A 23594-nucleotide genomic window follows, 5' to 3' on the forward strand; every position below is an offset into this window, starting at 1 on the left:
CCCTAACTCATGTGGCGTCAGTTTAAACTTGGCGAGACCATTGCAGGAGGCAGTTCCTCAGTATTCAGCAGCAGAGAAGCGCATTCTGTCTGTCTGTGACATCCTCAAACCTCTTATATCGCAGCCCTGTTTTTCACGCCTCTGTGGCTTTGCACTTTGTTGGACTTTCCGTACAGGACTTCGTATAGCGCACGTGCCCACGTTTGGTGTTACAAAAGTGTGTTTGCAAGGTCCTTTCACTGGTTTCGTCGAGTTGCATCTTGTTAAACAGACAAAGTGGAGCTGGTGAGTAACTACTCGACTTCTACGAAATATCTGTTCTCTCTGATGCTCGGTAGTGAAGGATAGTATTTCCTACAGCACATTATTAAGGAAACTACTGCTTTGTTATTCTTTATTTGCAGATCAGTCACATGCATGTCATGTTTCAAATATGCAGCTTCAACATTCAACATTTGAATCATGACATGCATGTGATTTGATCGACAAATGTTCCCTAAACCTGTTGGTTATTTATGTTGCATTAGGTGCTTCACATATTGCAATGAATTTAAGAGCACGAGCACTTAAGAAATGTAAGGCACGTGCGGTTTTTGTATTGGTTACACATTTTCCATAAGACCAGTATTTTGTTTACAAAAAAATAAATAAATAAAAAATCTAATTTGTCAAGCTTCGTGTTCCCAGGCTTATTACAGCCCCCCCCCTTTGTAGAAGCCAACATTGTTTTCCTATTTAAGCTTATTAATCTAATGCAAAAAAACAAACAAAAAAAAACCAAAACCTTAATAAAGAGGAAACGAGCAGGCTGTTGATGTGTCCAACTTTTAGAAATACACTGGAAAAGTATTCAAAGGCATCTCTACTTCAGTGAAAATAATTAGATAAAGACAAATATAAATGCATTATTATAAAAAATAAATTGTAACCAGTTGCAGTGAACTGCTTTATTAAATTCAAGTACAGGTAATGTGCAGTACAGCAAGTGGTAAAGGTCTACAGGTAGGAACGTACCAGAGAGAAAGGTGCCAACGGCACAGAGATGATGGCAGTGTGACAAGATGAGTATTATGTAGGTACATGCGTGTGTGTATACTGTAGATGTTTTTTCTTTTTAAAATACTTTTTTTTTTCAGAGCAAGAAGCAAAAAAAGGTGCAATACTGCATTCAATCTGTACGTAATATATGCATATTTCATGCATTATGCAATATATGTCTGTACCTAAGTTTCATCCACATCGATAAGACAGATGGTTTGAGGAAAGTAGCTTCTGCTAAAGTGCTCTGTTTGCTCTCATGTTGTGATAGCATTTGCCAGACCACAGCAAGGAGAACTGTTTCTGTGATGTGGCTGATTGTAAATTCCCTGCAGTGGCAGAAGGGCCACCACGTTATCATTATGACAAATTAACAATCATAAACTTAATACTTGTTTGAGATCATTTGCAGTCAATAACTGCATGAAATCTAGAACACAACAGACATGACGTATCTTCCTTGGTGATGTTCTTCTGGACTTTATCGCAGAAATCTGCAGCTCCAGGTTGTTCTGGGGCCATTTCAGAACATGAAACGTCTTTGCCTTAAAAAAGTATTGGGTTTGTTTTGAATTTGTTGTCTGTTTGAACTGGGGATTGAAGCATTTGCCTGATTTTGGGCCAATAATATTAACCTACACACTTAAGAATTCATCCTGTTGTTTTTGCCAGCAATCACATCATCAATAAAACCATGATTGCTCATGACATAATTTGAAGGGATAAGATTCAGATTATGAGCAATGGAAAGCCCTCGTCTATGCTCTTCTCTTCCCATCATTCTGATACATGTGTTTTTTTAACATGTGTTCTTTTTTCAGCAAACTCTAATCTGGTCTTTCTGTTTTTGAGTGTTAGCAGCATTTACATTTTGTTATAAACCCTCTGTATTTAATCTGGTGAACTCTTGTCTGGAATTTTGGCCCATGTGTAGTGTGTTCTTGATCTAGCCAGTTGTTGTGATGAAGCTTTTTTTTTTTCCTACAGGAGGGAATGAATTCTCCTGTCTTAGTTGGTCTTCCTGACTTGACATTATCTAATGAGTTTCTATGTGTGATTGATTTGTTTAGATTTTTCAGCATAATGATTGCTCGCTTCACTGGCAGTGGAAGCTCATGGGACTGTCATTACGAGCAGCAGATTCTAAACGGAAATGCAACATTTGGGAGTAAAAAAAATCTTTATTCTAATTCATCTGCTTATTTCTCAGTAAAATAACGAGGGAATAACACCCACCTGCCCATGGAAGGGTTGAGTGCCTAGATATTCCTGGGAATATAATTTGAATGTAATTGAGACCTGACTATAATTGCAATATCGACATTTTCAGAAATGTGAACTTTTTAATTTTAAGATATCAAAATAACACTATAGTGTAACTGTATGATTTTTAGAATCTCAATTATTATTCATGATGTTCATTTTACGTTTTTACATTTTCCACATTTTCATGGAGCTTGCCAATAATTCTGCCGTTAAACATACAAGAGTGTAATGAGACGAAAGGTCTTTCTATTTGAAGGAAATATTGAATTGATGAGCTCGTTTAATGGGGACGTGAACTGAGGAGGGTTGCTGTAAATTGAGGAATGTTTTTCAGTTTCCTGTTACATATCACAGACATTAGATACATGAATTTGTATTATTTTATACTTTGCACATTTCTTACTATTCATATCGTACTGTTGGTCAAAGAAGGAGGAACAGTTTATATAATAGCTTTATAGTCCCTTTTTTGCTTTTTATGGTGGAAATGAGTGTCCTCCAATAAAAAAGGAACCATTATGTATTCATACCCATTTTAGATATAGAATATTATGACTCAATATCCAGTAGGAGTGCATATGTATGAACATGTGCTTTTCCTTGTCAGTCATCGCTGCCTGTAAGATTTCAGAAATACATTATTCCTGTAAGCTGGAATTAAATATGTTTTTATATGTGCAATTTACAGCAGCTGTAAAGAAATAACATGAGGAAGTGAGCAGAGGAAGGAGGGCTTGAAAGAGAGAGAAACGTTACAGTAAATTTGGTAAAATCATCTTGGCTGTCATGAAAAATGTCTGAATTTTAAAATGGTTAAATTTAATTGTGACCTGGTTTGTCTCCGAATACATTTTCCTTTGTACTCCTGCATTTTTTCAAAAGTGGTGAGCTAAATGTCGAGTTCCATCTCAAATGTATTTGTGAAGGGATGGAACTGAGAGGTGATGGGTAGGCAAGAGTGAGAGGGGGGATGAGCACAAGAGAGGAAGTGAGAGGTAGAGAGAGAATGAGAGAGAGAGAATGATAGAGAATGAGAGAGAGAGAATGAGGGAGAGAGAACGAGAGAGAGAGAACGAGAGAAAACAATATCTGAATAAACAGATGTGCAAAAGCCTTTTAAGGTCTGAGCTTTCATGAGGTGCTGGTGGCCATGCAGACATACCTTATGTCTGGAGCTGAAATTCTAAAGCATGAAATCCCAACACAATAGGGCACATTTTTCATCTGAGTAGCTTTGGTCTTACATCAAACCAGTAGAAGTCATTAGCATACTGCTAAATGAGGCATATGTGGTTGGTTAATTAACTTTGGCAAAAAGTTCTCTTATCTCAAAACATTCAGACCAAGCCAACTGAGAGTACCAGCCCTCATTACTGTCAAATACACCAGTGCATGTTACTTATGCAGAATTTAGATTTGTTTTTTTATTTTTCTGTGAAATTGAGTATAGTTGAATTGCCATTAATCATGCTGCTCTAGAAAATGAAGTAAAATGTTTTCTTCAACTGTACTATTGAATTCTCAAATCTGATTGGTCAGGTTGTGCATTGTTAAATATTGTTTTCAGAATTACCTTTTCAATAATTGGCTTTTTAATTTATTACCTCACGTGTCAAACAGACAAAAACCACCTTAAATCGTTTTAGGACTTTAGGAGTATATCATCACTTTTTATGTGCAAAAACAAATTACAGTTCAAGTTTTTTTTTTATTAAAGATGTGATTTGTAAAATGTTATTTCATTATTCATATATATTCATCAATTCATTATTCACATTTAATATAATTAATTTAAACCTTATCATACTAAGTGAAATAGAATTTACATAAAGTAGTCCAATTTTTGGGGTTAATGTCATTGAGTGCTATAAACCGTAAAGTTTCTCAGGAATCTTCCAAACCCACTTTGTTTTTAAGGCAACACAAATATCAGAACTGAACATTGAGCATGATGAGCATTAACCGATGCTGATCTGGTACTGGACCAATACTGTCATTCTCTTAGAACCTGATCATCTTGCTGCAAGTTCTGTTTAAGGTATGTGAGTCCATATGTAGGATTTCTTTTGTGCTGTCAGTCAACATGCTCAATGAGATTCATAGAAATCAAGTCAGATCTGGCTACTTTTAAGTTACTTTTGATTAGTGGTGGTGATGATGATGATGATGCAGAGTTACATGTGGGTTTAATGTTGTTAATAGTAATGGTTTACTTGCTTAGTACTAAGATGCACTATGGAGTTCGGGTTGATGTCCGTTAACATTTAAAATAACAGTCTTCATGTCAATGTCAAAAAAAATGCTCACATCGTGCTTGAGGATATTTTGCAGGCAGGAAACTGTGTGTGTGAATGATTAAGCAGCCAGCATGTCTGCAGTGGAGGACTACAGTAAACTTCTGGACAAGGAGTTTGTCAGGCGTGCCCTGCACTGTGTGTGGGGAAATGACTTTTATTCCTGCTGAGTCATAAACACGCTATTCTCTGACAGGCAGCCTGACAAGCAAGTGCCAAGTTTTTGTTTCTTTTAAGTGTACTGGTATATTGGCCAAATAACATGTGCAAGGAATTATTAAGGAATAAATCCACATGCACTTTTAAAAAAGACAAATAGTCTAGGGATGTAACCAAATACATTTAGACTGAATAGACAATGTCTCCTAAACTGGTATATATCTAGTTTCCAATAGGAAATAAACCATTAGATCGTATTGCATGTGGTTGAGACTAGAGATGTGCATTGGGACTGCTGGAACTACATTTTCTTTGAAATATATTGAGGTTGAGGAACTGTCAGAGCCAGGATCACACACCATGCTGACAGAGCTGACATTTCTACAGCTTGTTTTTTTCCTGTAGTCATGGGGTTAGTAGTCGGTTTTAAATTCAAATACAGATGACTGATATTTGGAGCTCTCAGTATTTACAGTGTAGTGTGTTGCATTACATGCCTAATCTATATATATATATATAGGACATTAGAACATTGGTTGAATAATTACTAGCCAATAAGTACATTTCCAGCATTTGGCAGATGCCCTTTGTCCAGAACAACTTACATTTATCTAATTTTATATATATATACAACTGAGCAATAAATGGTTAAGGGCCTTGCTCAGGGGCCCAACAGTGGCAGCTTGGCGGACCTGGGATCGAACTCACAACCTTCCGATTGGTAGCCCAATACCTTAGCCACTAGGCTACCACAGGCCCCTAAGTATAGGAAGCTATATATTTTGCACTTGTACACACCCATACACCATCAGACAAGGTGTCACTCTTCCCCTGTCAGGGTTTCTGTTCAGTCAATTATAGAAAGGGAGCTTCTCCATGCTGCTCTGGCAGGAAACAGGGATCAGACATGGCTGATTTTTTTTTCAGGCAGTGCTGGAAATGGTGGGTGGATTTTTCTTGTCTGAGGTGTTGATCAGCTTACGAGGAGCTCCATGTGTCAGGCTGTTTACATGACTGATTTTTTTTTGTGAATGAGCAATTGAATGGACCTAATTATAGTTATTAATTTACATATTTTACACGGGGAAGAGAAATATTTTTAGAGATTGAATTGTACTGAAATGAGGATCACAATATTCATTAAATATCTGGGTTTAATCTTACCAGAAGGAGAGCTAGTCAGCAGTAATTACATGAGCTGAGCTGTGTTCTAATCAACTATCAGGTCAAGATCAGCTAATGGTTTGGTTCAGACTCTGCATAAATATAGCTGAAAGGTCTTGAACTTCTGAATTGCAATACTTTCAAATAGTAGTTTGAATATGAAGATGGAAAAAAATGTTTTTAAACATACATTTATTTGTCTTGAACCCTGGATTTTGCACTATCATGGCCATCATGAGTTGGTGGTTATTGTTAATGACTCCTATTGTCCTGTCTCGCACACTGCGGTTTGCCTCAATATCCTGAAATCCCGATGAGCTTTTGCTCAAAGCTTTGCTTGCTTGCATAATCAAATCAGACTATCAATGTAGAGCTTGAGCCACCTGCCACATCAATGTGAATAGGTGGAAATGTAGAGCCAGGCATGTACATGATCCCTTGAGGTTAACCTTCAGCTTTTTGCTGTTTACCTGGTTAAAGATGATTTCTTTTTTTTCCTGGTTGTCTTTTAAATAACCTCAGGATTTGTGCTGAATAAAGAGAACAACACTATTATGTAAGTGTTACATCTAATATTGTACAAGAGTAAAATACTAGGATATGCACAGATATAGCTGAATGGCCTACTGAAACCCTTGATATTTGTGGATGGGATTTTTGAAAATCTGACTGGATTAAATTCTATTTAAACATGGCACTCTGCCTCATTTCTTCTGTCTTGAACATGGTTGAAAAGAATAGTATTGAAAAATCCTGGAGTACTACTCAACCTCAGTGACCATGCGCACATGTATATAATTATATCGCACAGGTGAAACTGTTATAAGTGAAAGTGTTATACTGTTAAGTTTTCCTTTAATTTTTTTAAGTGTACTATGTTCTATATCCTAAACCAGTGAATGAAGCAACATAAATGTTCGTGTGAAATGTAAAAAAAAAAAAACACACTGGTTTTTGCTTCTGGTTTGAAACGAGATTAATCTGCAATCCTGCAGTACCTGATTTGTTACCATTTTAGGTTAAGACTTGGTTGTGTCATACTTTATGTTAAAAAAATTTATGGTCATAAGTATGTGGACTTCTTGTGCACGTGCACAATGTTGCTGGGCATCCTATTCCAAAGCTATGTGCATTAACATGGTATTGCACTGATAATGAAGGTTAAGGACTGGCTAGAATGTGACTTTCCAGTTTATGCTAAATGTTTGGTAGGGTTGAGGTCAGGACTCTTTGCAGGCAACTGGAGCTTTATGAACTATGTCCTTTTTATGAACTTTGTATTGTGCACAGGGTCACACTCGTACCGGAACAGGAAAAGGCCTAGAAAAGTTTGAAGCATACAATTGTCTAAACTATCTTCTTTTAATGGTGTGCTAATTATGTATTAACAAACTTAGCCAGTGGACCCTTGAAAATGGTTTTAAGTTTTCCAAAACCAAAACTGTTTGTATTAATTTCTGCCTTCAGCGAAAAAAAAATGACTTTTATCCAGCATTTAAAATTGTTAAAAATCAAGTGCCTGAAACCTATGAATATTATCACAGTCTTGGCCAAAATAAAATGGGGTGCAGATTACATCATTCTTCTGAGACTGTATAGAGTTCTCATTTGATCTCGTTTGGACTATGGCAGTATAATTTATGACTCTGCCAGGAAGTCATATAAACAAATAATTGATGAGTGCATCATCAAGGGTTACGACTAGCTTTAGGTGCGTTTAGAACCTCTCCAGTGCAGAGTTTATATATTGAAGCCAATGAACCTTTCAAAACCGCTCCAAAACAGACGGTTAAAACTGTCACTTCAATATGCTATTAAACTGAAAGCGAATGAAAATAAATCAGCATACTCTGCAGTTTTTAACCCCCAGTTAGATCAGTTGTATGAGAGCAAACCAAGATCCATCAAACCTTTCGCCGTCCGTATTAATCCGCGTTTACGACATTTGAACATAAATTTGGACAACTTGCGTCAAACACACTTCAGTTCCTTGCCTCCTTGGATATTAAAGAAGCCTGTAATCAACATGGTTTTAGGACATCAGAAAAAAGGTGAGACTCATCCAAATGTTTATAGACGGCAATATATGGACATAAGAAGTCAGTACCCCTTACAACTTAACAATATTCACGGATGGATAAAAGGCGGAAAATGGCGTAGCTACAGCGATGGTGACCGGACATCAACAGTATGGAACTAGAATTCCAAAAGAATGCTCAATTTTCACAGCTGAAGCCTGTGCTTTGCTCAGCTTTGGAACACATTGATCATTTCCAACTGAAGAACACTATAATTTTTACGGATTCTAGATCGTGCCTTCAAGCAATGGAATCCTTGGAGCATAACCATCCATTGATTGATACTATTTTAACCAAAGTTGATCATCTGCAGAATCAAACCTATAATGTAAATTTTTGTTGGATTCCAGGACATGTTGGACTTTCAGGAAATGAGCGAGCTGATACAGCTGCTAAGAAAGCTTTAAGGCAGAATGTGACTGGATGCCAAATTCCTCCCTCGGAATATAGACCTATTATCAATGGCTATGTACTAAATAAGTGGCAATAGGAATGGAATACATGGTCGAATAACAAACCGTTTGAAATACACCCTGAAATTACTAACAGGTCTCTAATACCTATGAAATCAAGATTCGATCAGGTGACCTTAACCAGATGTAGAATAGGGCATACAAGACTGACACGTGAATACTTGCTGAAAGGAGAAGACCCCATTCAGTGCTTGTACTGCAGCATTTCCCTTACTGTCAAGCATATTTTGTTGGACCGTCCTGCGCATAATGACCACAGAAGGTTATTTTATGAGTACAATTCATTTAAAGAGCTATTTTACAAGGTCTCATCAGAAAAAGTTTGAGTTTCTATCATGTATTAGTGTAAAAAAATTAATTGAAGTTGTCTATATTTATTTCTTTGTGATTTTAGGTTATTTTAGTTCTTATTAACTGTTCTTGCCATGAAGATAGCCTCAGTAGCTGACACGGCAGTAAATTATAACAACTATCTATCTATCTATCTATCTATCTATCTATCTATCTATCTATCTATCTATCTATCTATCTATCTATCTATCTATCTATCTATCTCTATCTATCTATCTATCTATCTATCTCTATCTATCTATCTATCTATCTATCTATCATTAATGGTGTGCTATAATCTTTTTCTTCTTTACTGGAAGTATAGAGGTCAAGCCCTGAAAAACAACTCCATACTATGATCCCTCCACTGCCCTTACTAAAACTTTACTGTTGACATTTCAGAAAGTATCGTTATCCTCACACCCCAGACCCGTCTATCAGACTACTAGAAATCAGTTGTATCCATCACACCCAAGAACATGTTTCCAGTATGGTGGCTGCATGCTTTACACCACTCCAATGCACACTGTGATCTTAGTCTTATGTCTAGCATCTCGGCCATAGCGCACTACCGACGCACAGCTCTTGTGCTGATGTTTGCCTTCAGAGGCAGTGTACAGCTCTGTATTCAGTGTTTAAAAAGAGGTAGGCGATTTTTACATGCTTCAGCACTCTGCAGCCCACCCTGTGAGTTTGCGTGGTCTATCACTTTGTGGGGGAGCTGTTCGAGCTTCTAGAAACTTCTATTTCACCATTATGTAACTTAAAGTTTCATGTTGCTAGCATTTGTGGAAATTTCACAAACTGACTTGTAGCAAAGGTGGCAACTTATGACTTCAGTATGACCCATACTACAGTACTGACAATGTTTTTGTATGCGAAGGATTTTATGTACCTAATGGTGATGGGTGTGGTCAGTATTTACCAGGGGTGTTCACATAATTTACACACAAATATCTGGCTGCCCAATTGCATCTATATTTTAGGTATATTTTAATCCCTAAGCACAACTCTGACTTGCATATATCATGTTGATGTAAGCCACAATAAACACCTGAATAATATTTTCAAGTATTTTCAGTATTTTGTTGCTGTGTGTGTGTGTGTGTGTGTGTGTGTGTGTGTGTGTGTGTGTATCCACCATGCGGTGTTGTCCTGAGGCCTGGTCAGGTTACTTTCACTCCATTGTGTGACCTGGTTTTGAGTGAATACCTCAGGACATGCATTAGTGATGAGAGCTTTGACTGAATTGTAGCTTTATTCTCTCTCTAGCTCTCATGCTCTGTCTCTCTCTTTCTATCTATCTATCTGTCTCTCTTTTTCTCTGTGACCAGATGGTGTGAAAGAAATTGCTAAAGGGAACTGGGAGTACGGGGGGAAGGAGGGGGTGAAGCTATTGTTGTTTGATGTGAACATATGGCTGTTAGCATCCAGTTCTTGTAACACTGTTGATGAATGGCTGTTCAGTCGAATACTGCACCGTTCATTAAAAGATGCATGTTATTTACTCCAGTTTTAGAATATAATAATGATACATTTCAGGTCACGTTACAGTAAATCTATTACATAATACCCTGTAATGCAATTGTCTTTTGGCTGCAGCTCAGTTTCTTCAGCTTAATAAAGTCTATTTCTGAACAGCGAGAGTTGTGAGGGGAAAAAAGTGCCTAGTGTTCGTACATACGTGGGCTTCTTTCACGGTCTTTTGTAATACTTTAAGGTGTCAAGCTTGCCAGAGAGAGAAAAAAGTTTTCTTTTCACAGCAGTCACCTATATTATTAATTTTTTTTTTTTTAATAAACACACCCCCTATACAGTCAGAGTATCTCCAATGAAGGCCACACGTGGTGAGTTACGAGTGAGAGGCTGAGCGGGAGAAAGAGAAAGAGCTGACAGCTTGGGTTCCTCTCGCGTGGTGTAACAGCCTGTGTGTGGGAGGGAGTTCATTGCCACAATGAAGAGCTATTACAGACCAAAAATCTTCAGGAATCCAAAAAGTATAAAATGAGATGAGGATATGAGTGACTTGAGTGAACATCTTGGCAAAGGTAATGTTGAGGTTTTATCCAAAATTCCAACAGCAGTTCTGAGCAGAACTTGTAAGAAGAATCCAGAGTGGTGAAGATTTTATTTTAGCTGTTAAGTTTTTAATTCCGACTCTTTGCAACCGAAAGTACTGGTGACATGAAAGACTTGTATTTGCAGTTGTTTTTGCTGTGCACTGACATTATGTAGGTAAACTGTGACCTGTGAATTTGGGAGCAACTGTCACTAGAAATAATGAGTCACTAGAAATAATGAAGGCCGGACTAATATCTCTTTGGTTGGTAACGAAATTGAGGACCTGCTTATTATTGTTATTATTATTATTATTATTGTTGTTGTTGGCTTTATTTAGTAGTGGTGTGTTTGTTTGTTTGTTTGTTTGTTTGTTTATTATTTTTTCCCCCTACCTTTTTCTCACGATTTCTTTTGGCACATTTTTTTAAATTACTCATCCACTGATGTCTGCTAGAGCTTTGTTTTTTTTCTCTCTCTCCCTTTCTTGTTAGCACTGTTGGCACCTCAATACATCACTTCATTTTTGGAGTTGGGGAAACTCAGGCACTTTTGTGGTTAGTCATTCGTCACAAATTCGTCCCTAGATGTAAAAGCAGTTCCATCTGAAAAGAAATGAATTGTATCGACTTGTAGTTTATTAACAAAAACTCGCTGTTCAATTCTTTGAGATGTTTGTAAAGTCAGTTCTTTTTTTCATCACAGTGAAACATTATTTTCTGTAGTAATTAGACAGAAACATGTATTTCTTTAAGCGTTTTGACATTAGGCTTTTACCTAAGGATTATGCTTCAGATTATACTTCTAGCTTATCATCTTGCCTAAAATTCACGTTTTTTATTGACATAATTAATGACACACACTTGAATGAAGAAAACGTATAGCTGACTGTATTACAACTGAGACTGTAGCTAGTGAGACTAAAAATCATTTGATCATCATCTCCAAATAAAAAAGAAATGAAAATGTAAATAATTATGATTTATATATATTTATAATAATTTTTTATTTTCAAATCAGATTTTTTTCATCTGGGGGGATATATAGACTGCAATTTGTAATTGTTTTCATAATTACTAAACTTTTTGAGTCTTTGAAAAGCACTCCTGTAAAACATGCTTGTATGCTGCGTAACTTATTCGTCTGTTCCTGCGTGGATTCAGCTGTGCTGTGTTTTTGGGATCTGTTCACACAAGTCTATCGTTTTTCATTGGTTTGAGCATTCCCAAACACGCAAGCACTTCCCACACCTCCACTGGAACACAGAATCTTTTCACACTGTCAGACCTGTGGGAGTGGAAGGTCTATCTGCAGTCTCAAGAGCCTTGTGTGTTCTGCTTTAGCAGCATTTAATAACCGTTTTATTTAGAGCCGACTTTGGAAAAGAAAAGCAAGAACTTCACACTTTCAAGATTTATTAACTTGATCATTAGCTAAGAGGCCGATTATGAAACTTGTGTGAAGGTATAGTACTCTACACGAGGACTACTACTGCGATTAAACTAATTAATAATTATTTGCTTGCACACAATCTCAGGATTGAGGCGAATGTGAATATTTCTGTCAACATCCTCTTCGAGGTATTGTGATCTGTCCTCAATAACTCCTTCCTTCCCTGTTGGAGTCAGTGATTTAAGTTAAGTCAACAGCCGGAAAAGGTATAGTCTATTGTTACCCATAAACCCACAGGATATTTGGGGTGGGCAATTTTTCCCACATCCTGTTGTTCTTCATTGTCCCTTTATGAATCAGTATGAGGACAATGACATTGATTCAATAAGTTCATAAAAACTAAATGAGATAAAGACTAATGTTTTTATTTATTTCTTTTCTCAGTAGCTTTGTGACAGGAACAGGGTCAGCAAGAAAAGCATTTACATTTTCATAGTTGACGTTCATTAATACAGATCGCCGTGCAGTAGCAGTGTGACGCTCAAGGGAGATCATGATGATGCAGTCATAAAGTGCATCATGATGCTTATTTTTTTTCTTTCTATAACCCTAACGTCTGATTTGTATCCCTATTTTCCAATTGCCATGTGTATATATTTCAGCCATCATGAAAAATAATGTATTTCAGATACAGATGTCAGAGTGAACATAATTTTTTTTAAACAATTGCAATCAAAATCCCCTTTATTTTCAATTGAATTAAAGTGAAAAGTACTGCTGCACTGTAACCTCCCTAATAAACGAATTTATAGTTACTTTCATCTCAATTTTGAGATTGTGTAGGTGAATATTCACATCGGTTTGTTATAATGCAGAATTGTTCCAGAGAATGATGAATTGCTTTCTTCCCCATTTCAAATCTCCAATAAATCCATCTGTGACCAAAGGGTTTATGCGTAACTTGGACGTCATTTCATGCACAGTGATGTGGATGAAATGTTTGTTTCATACTCCATGAGGTAGCCTGCAGTACTATTAGTGTCATCAACTTTAAGAGCTTTTGACAGCAAGGAGCTGTGATTTCTGCAATTAACTCCATTCCCCTGGATGCATCTCATCTTCTGATCAATATTCACTATTTCTCCCTTCATTTTGCCAGATGGGGGATCTGTTTGCAGCAGAGAAGCTTTGGTATAATCTCTCGCTCTAGTCTTCGGCCTGTTAGTTTCCAAAATATCTTGTCCACTGAATTTTATAATGCATCATTCACCATGAGTTTGAATAGCTATTATCGTGGATGCGGAATGAAAACAGGTGGCACAAACAGGTAAACATGGCACACTATATCATGGCTCCAGAGGCTCTATGAACAGTGAAAGTGTAGCTGAATGAGTAATGAGAGGGATTACTGTCACTGATGCAAGCTTTGCATGTGTATGAAGGTGTGTTTAGTTTGGCCATGGCAGTTGGAGGGTATTTCTCTCACTATCAGGTGAGAGACTAATGTGCGTCAGATCTTGGCACATTACTTTGATGCAGCATCTGCTTTTGCAACCTGTGTCTGTGTGCACATGCGTGTATCTCGATGGGGTTTTGGCTTGTAAGAGTCTTTGAATTTATGCTGTTCAGTTTAAAGATAGAACCATGTGGTGACTAACATGCAGTGTATGAATGCAGTCCCTGTACTTCTGAAGAGGTTGATGTTTCTTATTGTGCTGGTGGTTATTGAGATCTTACTGCATCCATTTTGTGGCAAAAGTGACGTTTGATATTTATTAATCATTCTGAATTCTCTATTCTGGTTGGTCAGGAGGAGTTAATTTAATCTTCTGTATGTTTTGGGATCTGCAGTTATTTGAATAGGAGCAAACTGTGGGTCTCATCACACCACCCTGTTGTCTACCATTTTATTCCACACATGGTGTTGTATAAAATAATGGAGCATGATATATCTAAATTTTCTTTAGATATCCAGGATTATTGAATCACCAAAGAGTTTCAGCGGGTATCATTTAAGTGCGATATTTACCATTTTGAAAACGTTCACGATCAACAATCTTGTGTATTTTTCATAGATATGAATCTGTCTCCTCTAATGTAATGTGTCAGTCCTGAATACAGCAAAAAATATAATAATATATATTATAATAATAGGATGAATAATGAAAAATGAATCAAGACTAGTTCCTATACGAAGATAAGATGCTGTTGTTAAATGCAGATTGCTATATTTGTTAATGAAACCATATTTATCCATTTGTCCATGTTGCTACTGTTTGGTTAGCTAATGCTCTTATGATATATTAATGGCCTCCAACTTACTGAAACTTCAGCCTGAGTTTCAGTTTCCCCCCCGTGTGTGAAGAGAGATTGATTTTTCTTTTTTTTTCTTTTCCTTCCTCAGGCAATGGTTCTATTTATGGCCAGTAAGGCATGGGTAAAAGTTTTCAGTTTTTAACTGACCGTGTTTGCCTTGGGCAACTTTTGTCCAGTTCTGCTATACTAGACCTTCCTAGTCCTTTTGCTATGTTTTATAGAGCAAGATGAATAACCTTAATGCAGACTTGCAGTTAGAAAGTAAAACGAACTAAGAAACAAGAAATCATGGCTGGAGCCTATCCCGGGAACTCTAGGTTTGAGTCCGGAGAATAAACTTCAGATAGAATGCTGTCCTTCTGAGTTCACCTTGCACACACACATCCATACACTCATGCAAACCTAGGGCTAATTTAACATAGCTGGTCCAACTGTGCTTGCTTTTGGACAGCGAGAGGAACCCAGAAAACCTGCAGGAAACCCATGTGACAGTAACCTGAGCTCAAGATCCAGCCGTGAACCTTTTTGTTTGTTTATTTATTTGTTTGTTTATTTGTTTATTTATTTAAATTCTTATTTATGAACAAATATAACACTATTTAAATTTCTTTCCTCATATAATAAAAGAACATCAACCCATGTCTTTCAACTATATAGCTCCCTACAGCAAGTAAGGCCGCCCTCTGCTTCGAGGATATAAGGCCCTGCATGGACAGCCCATAGATAGATAATATTACTGAGGATAAAACCACTTAGAAACCATACAGATGACTTTGTACTGCAGTTGGAACAAACAGATTATCAGTTGAGTCTCCATCAGTGAACAGTTGATAACTTAGACAAAATTAAGTTGATGTTAAAACTAGATTTTGGTTCCTCTCAAGGTTTCTTTTTTTTAAATCATCTTGGGGAGTTTTTTTTCTTTTTCAGTCACCTATGGCTTATTACTCTCTCTCTCTCTCTCTCTCTCTCACTCATTTTCTACCGCTTATCTGAACTATGGCTTATTAGGGATTATTTAAAAAAATATACAGTGTACATATATATATATATATATATATATATATATATATATATATATATATATATATATATATATATATATATATATATATATAATGTAATCACTATTGTTACATAATAACAAACATAATCACTATTGTTACGACCTGGTCTAGGTCAGACCGTAACGTACAAGTAAAAATAAAAAATCACTATTAAAAATAGACTTGGTGTAACACTATATAAAGAACAATCATAATACCATTTTAATGTCATAAATAATATCCATAGTTTACATATCATCTCATAATTAAACCATTTTCTTCTGTAAGGGATTGAAAATTAGTAATAATGCCGAGATAAATTTGATGTACTGTATTGATCTGCTAGTGTTTTAGGCACATAAGGAATATGCTAAACTAAGATTTGCGTTGCTTGTTTTACTGTATGATCCTGCATTGTGGTAGTACAACTTTGAAACTTTGCTTTCTGAAATTGTTTTTGGAATCAGAAACAAGTCAGGCAGTGCCGAGGGCAGTGTTACTGCTGTACATACAGTTTAGGTTTATTTTAATGTATGTACATGTTATCCGCGTGTCCATGCGGTATAACTCCGACTTCTGTGGTTTCCTCACATTGTCTGAAATTATGCTAGCAGATGGACTGGTTATGCTTACTTGACTTTGAGTTGTGAATGACATGATGGGTGAATGATGGGCATGACATCTGGTGTGAAATCTCCTGCTTCGCACCTAGTGATACCAGGATAGATCAGGAGGAATCTGTTATTAAAGATTGGATGAAGGTATAGATGAATGAATGAATGAATAAATGGGTGAATGAATGGCGTTTATTAACACAGACTGTGCAACACCAGCACAAGCCACAAATGTTTATCATTATTACCAGGATTACCATTTAGAACCGGTGAAATTATTTGATAATGTATTCCGCATTCTTTATAGTATTGATTTATTTTACCCTGGTTTTGACCTTTGGCATCTGAATTACTCATGTTTTGGGTAGTGGATTGTTTCTTGCACTTTGTATCCTGCTCTGTGTTTTCACTATTGTTTTATGGTTACCCAACTACCTCTGTGTATCCAATAAACCTCTGCACATGCATCCATTAAATCCAGCCAAGTCCTCTTTGTTACATGAAGCAGGAAATGGATGTTTTTGATAGTGCTGAGAGCAAGGCCTGTGGGATGCATATAATTTCATCACAGTGGGGATAGCAATTTGGAACAAGGCTGCAGTCATCAATAAGCCTAGCTAAACAAACCTAGTTACCTCTCAGGGCTTTTTTAATACTAACCTGTACAGTGTCCTTCACTATAGCAAACACTTAAAGGTCAGATGCAGCATTTCAGCACAAAACCAGGAATCTGAAATGAAAATAAGGAATATATAATGAATCGCAACCAATCTATTATGGTGGTCTGGCAATAAATAAATGTAGATTCTTTTAAATACCAAATACATGCAAAACATTTATTATTATTATTATTATTATTATTATTATTATTATTATTATTACCATTGAAACTTTAGCTGATGAATTATTTAAAGGTTTGAATTTGCATAAAGCAATTTAAACTGATTTTATGACTGAAACATCTCCAAATGTCCATCACTCCTGCTTAAATAATGACTTGAGAGCATTATAATTAAATGACAAGAGAAAAAGAAATATTTGCTCTGTTGGGTGCATTAGGGCTTAGTTTCTAATCCTTTGCTTTTAGTATGTTAATGATCAGATATGGAGATTGCAGATAAAAAATGAAAAATATATTGAATTAGCATAGCATTATGCTTTTATGTATTGTGAGTCTGTTTTCTGAAGCCCTAGTTTTAATTTTCAAACTAAATTGCAATTTTGAAACCATTACGTTAAATGTAGCACATTTTTTAAATCGTTTTTAAAATGAATAGCGGATTCGGGCACCTGTAGTAAGAAACAAGTGTTTTTGTACCATATACTCACACTTTATCTTCTTATTCCACATGATAAGCTGACATTGACTGTCTCTCTGCTCACGGGTCATTGGACAGAGTAAGAGGTGTGAGGAGATAAGAGGAAGACGACTGAACATAATCGAGCACAGTGAAAAGAGAGAAAGAGAGACCAAGAAGAGAGAAAGGCCTGAGAGGCATTCGATTATTTGGGAGTCATGGGGAAACAGAACAGCAAGCTGCGGCCGGAGGTGCTCAACGATCTGCGCGAGAACACCGAGTTCAGTGAGCATGAGCTGCAGGAGTGGTATAAGGGCTTCCTGAAGGACTGTCCAACAGGTCACCTCACTGTGGACGAGTTCAAAAAAATTTATGCCAATTTTTTCCCATACGGAGACGCCTCCAAATTTGCAGAACACGTCTTCCGAACGTTCGACACTAATGGTGATGGGACTATCGACTTCAGAGAGTTCATCATCGCGCTGAGTGTGACGTCACGAGGAAAGCTGGAGCAGAAACTGAAGTGGGCCTTTAGCATGTATGACCTGGACGGCAATGGTTACATCAGCCGAGCCGAGATGCTGGAAATCGTACAGGTCAGAGCAGACCTGTTTTTTTCTCTTGCAAAGTTCGAGATGTTTCAGAAATAACACTCTTTTTTTTTCAATTTGTCTGAATCTATAATCTGATAAAAATACTCTTTAATCTGTGTCTTGTAGACAAATCATGACCTTGGTCATAAGGTTTCATCTGGAGCTAAGAGATTTTGAGTTACAGAGTTTACAAGAGCATTGTCACATTTGCAATTTCTACTCAGACAAGAATAAAGTCCATTTTGAATGTGGACACAGACACAAATGGAACTTGATTTGTAAGATCAAGTGCTGTGTATTTTTTATAAGGTTCTTATTAACAGTAGTCTCAATAAATAACTAATAAAGTATCCTCCAATTATAAGGTTTATGAAGTCAACACTTTTTTTGACCATAATTCCAGGTGAAAATTTATAATACTTTTGTGACAAATTTAAGACGCTGATCTGTAACTTAAAATAAAAATACTTAACTATCTTAATACTTAACTAAACTGTCTAAAAACACTTTTAACCAATATTTTGTCTTGGTTATCGCATGGCACGAGGTCCTGGGCGCAAAATACTAAATTTAAAATATACAGTCAAGCCCGAAATTATTCATACCCCTGGAAAAATTCTGACTTAAAGTTACTTTTATTCAACCAGCAACTTTTTTATTGATAAGAAATGACACCGGCGTCTCCCAGAAGATAATAAGAAGATGTATAAGAGGCATCATTGTGGAAAACATTATTACTCATCTTTTATTTACATTTGAACAAAAAGTGGCATGTCCAGAATTATACATACCCTTCTCAATAGTCAATTGAAAAGCCTTTATTGGCTATTACAGCAATCCAACGCTTGCTATAATTGCTGACCACCATAACCACCACCAAAACCACCACCACCACCACCTGTCACATCGGGAGGAGGACGACCGACCCAGATACAGGATAGCTCAAATAAACAGGTTTAATAAATAATATACACAGAACAGGAACACAGACGAACCTAGACAGGACAATGAACGAGGAATAACGATGAGGATTCTACGCTGCCATAGTCAATGTGGCACGGTTAAATATTAATGACAATTAACACATAAGGAACAGGTGTGCAGAGACGGGGAGGAGTAAACAAGGGCAGGGCAGACATGTGACACAGAACATAAACAAAAGCACATGGCCAAAAGTACAGGCTGGATCCTGACACCACCAAAATAAAATAATAAACATTAAAAAAGTGTTACAGAATTATGAGCAATCTGCATTTAAAGACAGTTACTAACTTTTTGTAAACAGTAGTACATATACTTTTATTTATTTGATTAGGTTAACATGTTTACTTTTTCTTTTAGGCAATCTATAAGATGGTTTCATCTGTGATGAAGATGCCAGAGGATGAGTCCACTCCAGAGAAGAGAACTGATAAGATTTTCAGACAGATGGACACCAATAAAGATGGTAAAGAGGGGGAAAAAACATTGTGCTTCATTATTCTTACTGTCCTGCCCTCCACCTGACCGCAGAAAGAATCTGTTCATTAGTCCATTATTGGTTTTAGGAAATAATAAGTATACTACTGTAGCCTAGTCCTTAATGCACACTGGTGTATACCCAGAATGATTTCAGAAATATTCTACATTGAATCTCTTACTGTTGAGGTGAAGATGAAGTTTTCCTATAACAGCACAGCTCATTGAGAGTAATTCCAAGACATAATGTTTAAGAATAAAGACTTGACTCTATTATTATAGCCAGGTTTGATGTGATCAGTGAACCGCCATACAGAATTACTCTAGAGCAATCTAGAGCATCTGAAGAGCAATCAGGATATAAACTCAGATAAAAAAAAAATAGTGATGAATTATGCCTCATTTGTAAATTGTAGCCCTGTACAATTCGCCTGAAGAAGACCCAACAGGGTCGAAACGTTGCTTTTTAATTAATTAATAAAGATGGGAGTTTAAAAAGTGTTGCGGACATTACAAATTTTTTTACTTTAACAGTTTCTTTTGTCCTGCACCTGCCAGAAGGTGGGATGTGCACACAATTACTGATTTAACAGCCCTGTACAATACCATAATTACAGAGTGATTATTTAATAGGGGTAACAAACTTTAAAGGTTCTGTGTGCTTTTATAGGAAAGATTTCTCTGGAGGAGTTTATTAAAGGAGCCCGGAGCGACCCCTCGATCGTCCGCCTCCTCCAGTGTGACCCGAGCAGCGCCAGTCAGTTCTGAGTCGAACAAACATAGCACACTATAACAGTGTTCACTCAAGACTAAAGTGAACATGGTAAGTGTTTGTGTAAGCGTAAGAATGTGGTTGTACTTATCATCACATTTACTAATTTGTCAGTGGCATTAGGGACCACTTTTAAAATGTGAATGCTAAATGGAGGCCAGTGAGCACTTAGATCAGTCCTGTTAGCGGTGATTTAGACAAAAAAAAAAAACTACCACTTATGGACTGGGAATATAGTGTTGTGTATATCGTGTATGTGTGTATTAAAACAGCAGTTCATAATATGGAATGTTTATAGCAAAGCAGCAATGTTTGGGATTGTGTTCATTTTGAGGAGCAATGCATGATCGGCCCTGAAACTAGGCGCCAGGTTTACTAACGTTTTAAATAAAGAGGCTGATTTGTGAGTGGAATCTGCTAAACCGTATCCAGAGCTAGTGGGTGTGTTGTGGGTGATTTACAAAGAGTTTGTACATTGAGTGGATTTCTATTGATGGCTGTGGCGAGTTTAGATCTCAGATACTCTCCCAGCAGAAAACCAATGCAAGACTATGAAGAGGTGCAGTGCTACCCTGAAAAAAATCAGACATGATTTGCTTTAATACAAACAGGTGATATAAATGCAAATGTCCATGCATGCTGATTAACTGCTAGAAACCTGGGCAGAGCAGTGGGATGTAGACGAACCATAAATATACAGCGAGACAGAAATAATCAGGAACCAACTCTGGTTTCTATCTTAAGCAAGTATTTTCCTTCAAGTGAAACTTTCTGTATCTTCTAAACATCTATTAAAACTCGAATAACCTAGTAATAAAGCAGATAAGAGATCCCAGAAACTGCTTTTTAAATTCACACCACCAGGTAACGATTCCAGTTCAAGAAATTGATTATAAATTCAATGAATTTAAGAATGAAACTAAGCAAGCTTGAGTTGGCTGTTTAAGAATGGCTTTACATCCCAAAATACCAAACCTAATCCATCAGCTCTCAATCACAAATCCCACTGCAACACTAATCTGATCAAACATGACCTAGCAAATATTAAGTACATTCAAATTCTAGTCTATTCTAAACTTAGTTCTAGTTCTAGTTTTTTTAATATCAATTTTATTTGTATAGCGCAATGACAATGGACATTGCCTCAAAGCAGCTTTACAGAATATAAGAAATATAGAACAAAGTTTTTATACAAAGACTAATATTATACAAAAGTTTAAGATTAATATTAGACTTATATTTAAATGTGTTTTGTATTTATCCCTAATGAGCAAGTCTGAGGTGACTATAATAAGGAAAAAGTCCCTTTGATAGAAAAGGACATGAAAACTCATTAAGAAAGAATCTTAATTCTCTTAATTTGAGCCATCGATGATAATTGTGTCTAAGTGCTACATAGTGTGATGGGACTTACCAAATCTAGACTCTAGAAAGTCACCTTTGGCATGAAATGTAACTCAAAATGCCATCTGGATTAGCTATCGCAATGCCCAGATCAGTACACCGGTGCAGGCAGGTAAAGAGCTGATTAAAGGAAGTGAAACAAAAAAACTGGTGCAAAACAGTACTGTAGACTCTCGTTGAATGTATTTAGGTTATTGGTATTGGATGTACGAATGTGACTTTGGCATTATTTTGAGTCAGTGAGGCATACTCTGTGTCTGAAAGCTTGTTTCACTATATACTATAACCCCCTTTTGATATGAAGACGGAGTTGAAGAATAAATCCCAACAGAATGATTAAGTACTAAATGATCTCGAACTATCTCAAGAAGCCTTATTTATAATTTCTGGGTATAAAGATGTCTTTATTATTCATTACTTCATCCGTTATCAAACGTTTAGTGCACGTTTACAAATTCTGAATAGAAATGTAACGTTTTTGTAGAATCACAGCTGTGTCTACATTATTCAGCTTGCAATGTAGAATGATCTTATTTTAACTTTTCATATTTTAAGGTATAAAATTTGTGTTTTTATTTGTAACAGATCTCAATTGTTATATATAAAATGACAGCATATTTGTGCATATTTATTAAACTTCTGCTTGACAGGTTTCTAGTATTTTGTTCATGAATATTCATCGGCATGTATTACTTTTAGTGATTGTTCTTTTATAAAAGCGATGATTTGATCATGTTTGTGTTGAACTCTTTGCTTGTATTTGTTGCATGTATTATGGCAATTTTTAGATTGTAACTGAGTTAACTGTATTGCTATTGATATTTTGTATTCTGTGCCCTTATATGTGTTAATGGTGCAGTTTGACACCACTAAGGAATGTAGTGAAACCCAATGTGAATGCTTATCTACATCTTGTTTCTCCATTTTTTTTTATTATTATTTTTTTAAATAGTGCTCTGCCTTTCACAAACTGATGCATTATAACAATGTGCCACATACTATATCTCCCTTCATTTCTGTTGGATCACGAGTTTCCACCATGTAGATGCCGAGAATGCAACTTCATCATTTTCCTTTTTCCATCACCATAGAAACTGTGGCTTGATTTGTAAGATGCTGCTTGACTTGAGATGGATATGGAGATGCGTCTGACCTCGGTACTGGCCGTATTCCAAGTCTTGTAAAAACACGCTGTCAGGAACATGTCAGATGAAGTGTTACTGGAAGTGTTAAGTAAACATCTCCTAGTAAAAAAGAACCAGAATGAAGGTAAATCAAATCAGCATTTGATCATGAGCATAGCATTTTAAATCCCTCCCTGACAGTTATGGCATGAAGCTAACAGATCTTGACATTTTGTATTCAAAGATGTTGTTCATGGCTATAACAGATGTCCTGCAGTGTTTATAAAGGGAACTGTGACCGTGCTGTTATGCTCTGGAATGTTAGTTACTGTTTTCGTTCTTCTTTTGTTTTCATTAAAAGCTTGTGCTTCCTTCTTGGATTGAAATAATGACTGTTTCATAGTTCTTTGGTCAGTCTATTTCATGAGGTCAGGGTTTACTTCCATGTAATGTTAAAGGGAAATTAATATTCATGGGAAAAACACAAACAGGACAACTTGGATGACAAATTTCCAGTTTATATTGCTTACACTGTAAGGGAATACACATATGTTTAAGCCACAACCTATTTTATTATATAATCAAATAAAAAAATAAATCATTATGCAAGTATGAAGGTAGGATATACAGAACCAAGGTTTTCTTTTCCTTCTTCTGCAATGGTCTGGTGCAATTGCATTTTAGAACTGAAATGTAAATGGATAAATATTTCCCATT

The 23594-nt window shown here is 36.4% G+C and overlaps 1 protein-coding gene across 3 annotated transcripts; it reads left to right on the forward strand.

The window, feature by feature from the left end:
* On the forward strand, window positions 1-23266 carry LOC113659742 (hippocalcin-like protein 1). Of its 3 annotated transcripts, none has more exons than XM_027172732.2 (4): window positions 1-285; window positions 17626-18122; window positions 19461-19566; window positions 20248-23266. In XM_027172732.2, the coding sequence occupies exons 2-4, from the start codon at window positions 17745-17747 to the stop codon at window positions 20343-20345; spliced, it is 582 nt and encodes a 193-aa protein (XP_027028533.1). In that variant the 5' UTR covers window positions 1-285; window positions 17626-17744; the 3' UTR covers window positions 20346-23266. The 3 variants fall into 3 exon arrangements, with proteins under 3 accessions (XP_027028533.1, XP_027028531.1, XP_027028532.1); XM_027172730.2 differs by having other exon boundaries at window positions 8-285; window positions 17586-18122; XM_027172731.2 differs by lacking the exon at window positions 1-285 and adding an exon at window positions 10704-10850 and having other exon boundaries at window positions 17586-18122.
* Window positions 23267-23594: the final 328 nt, after the last annotated feature.

The sequence above is a fragment of the Tachysurus fulvidraco genome, chromosome 12 (assembly GCF_022655615.1).
Source record: "Tachysurus fulvidraco isolate hzauxx_2018 chromosome 12, HZAU_PFXX_2.0, whole genome shotgun sequence".
NCBI lineage: Eukaryota > Metazoa > Chordata > Actinopteri > Siluriformes > Bagridae > Tachysurus > Tachysurus fulvidraco.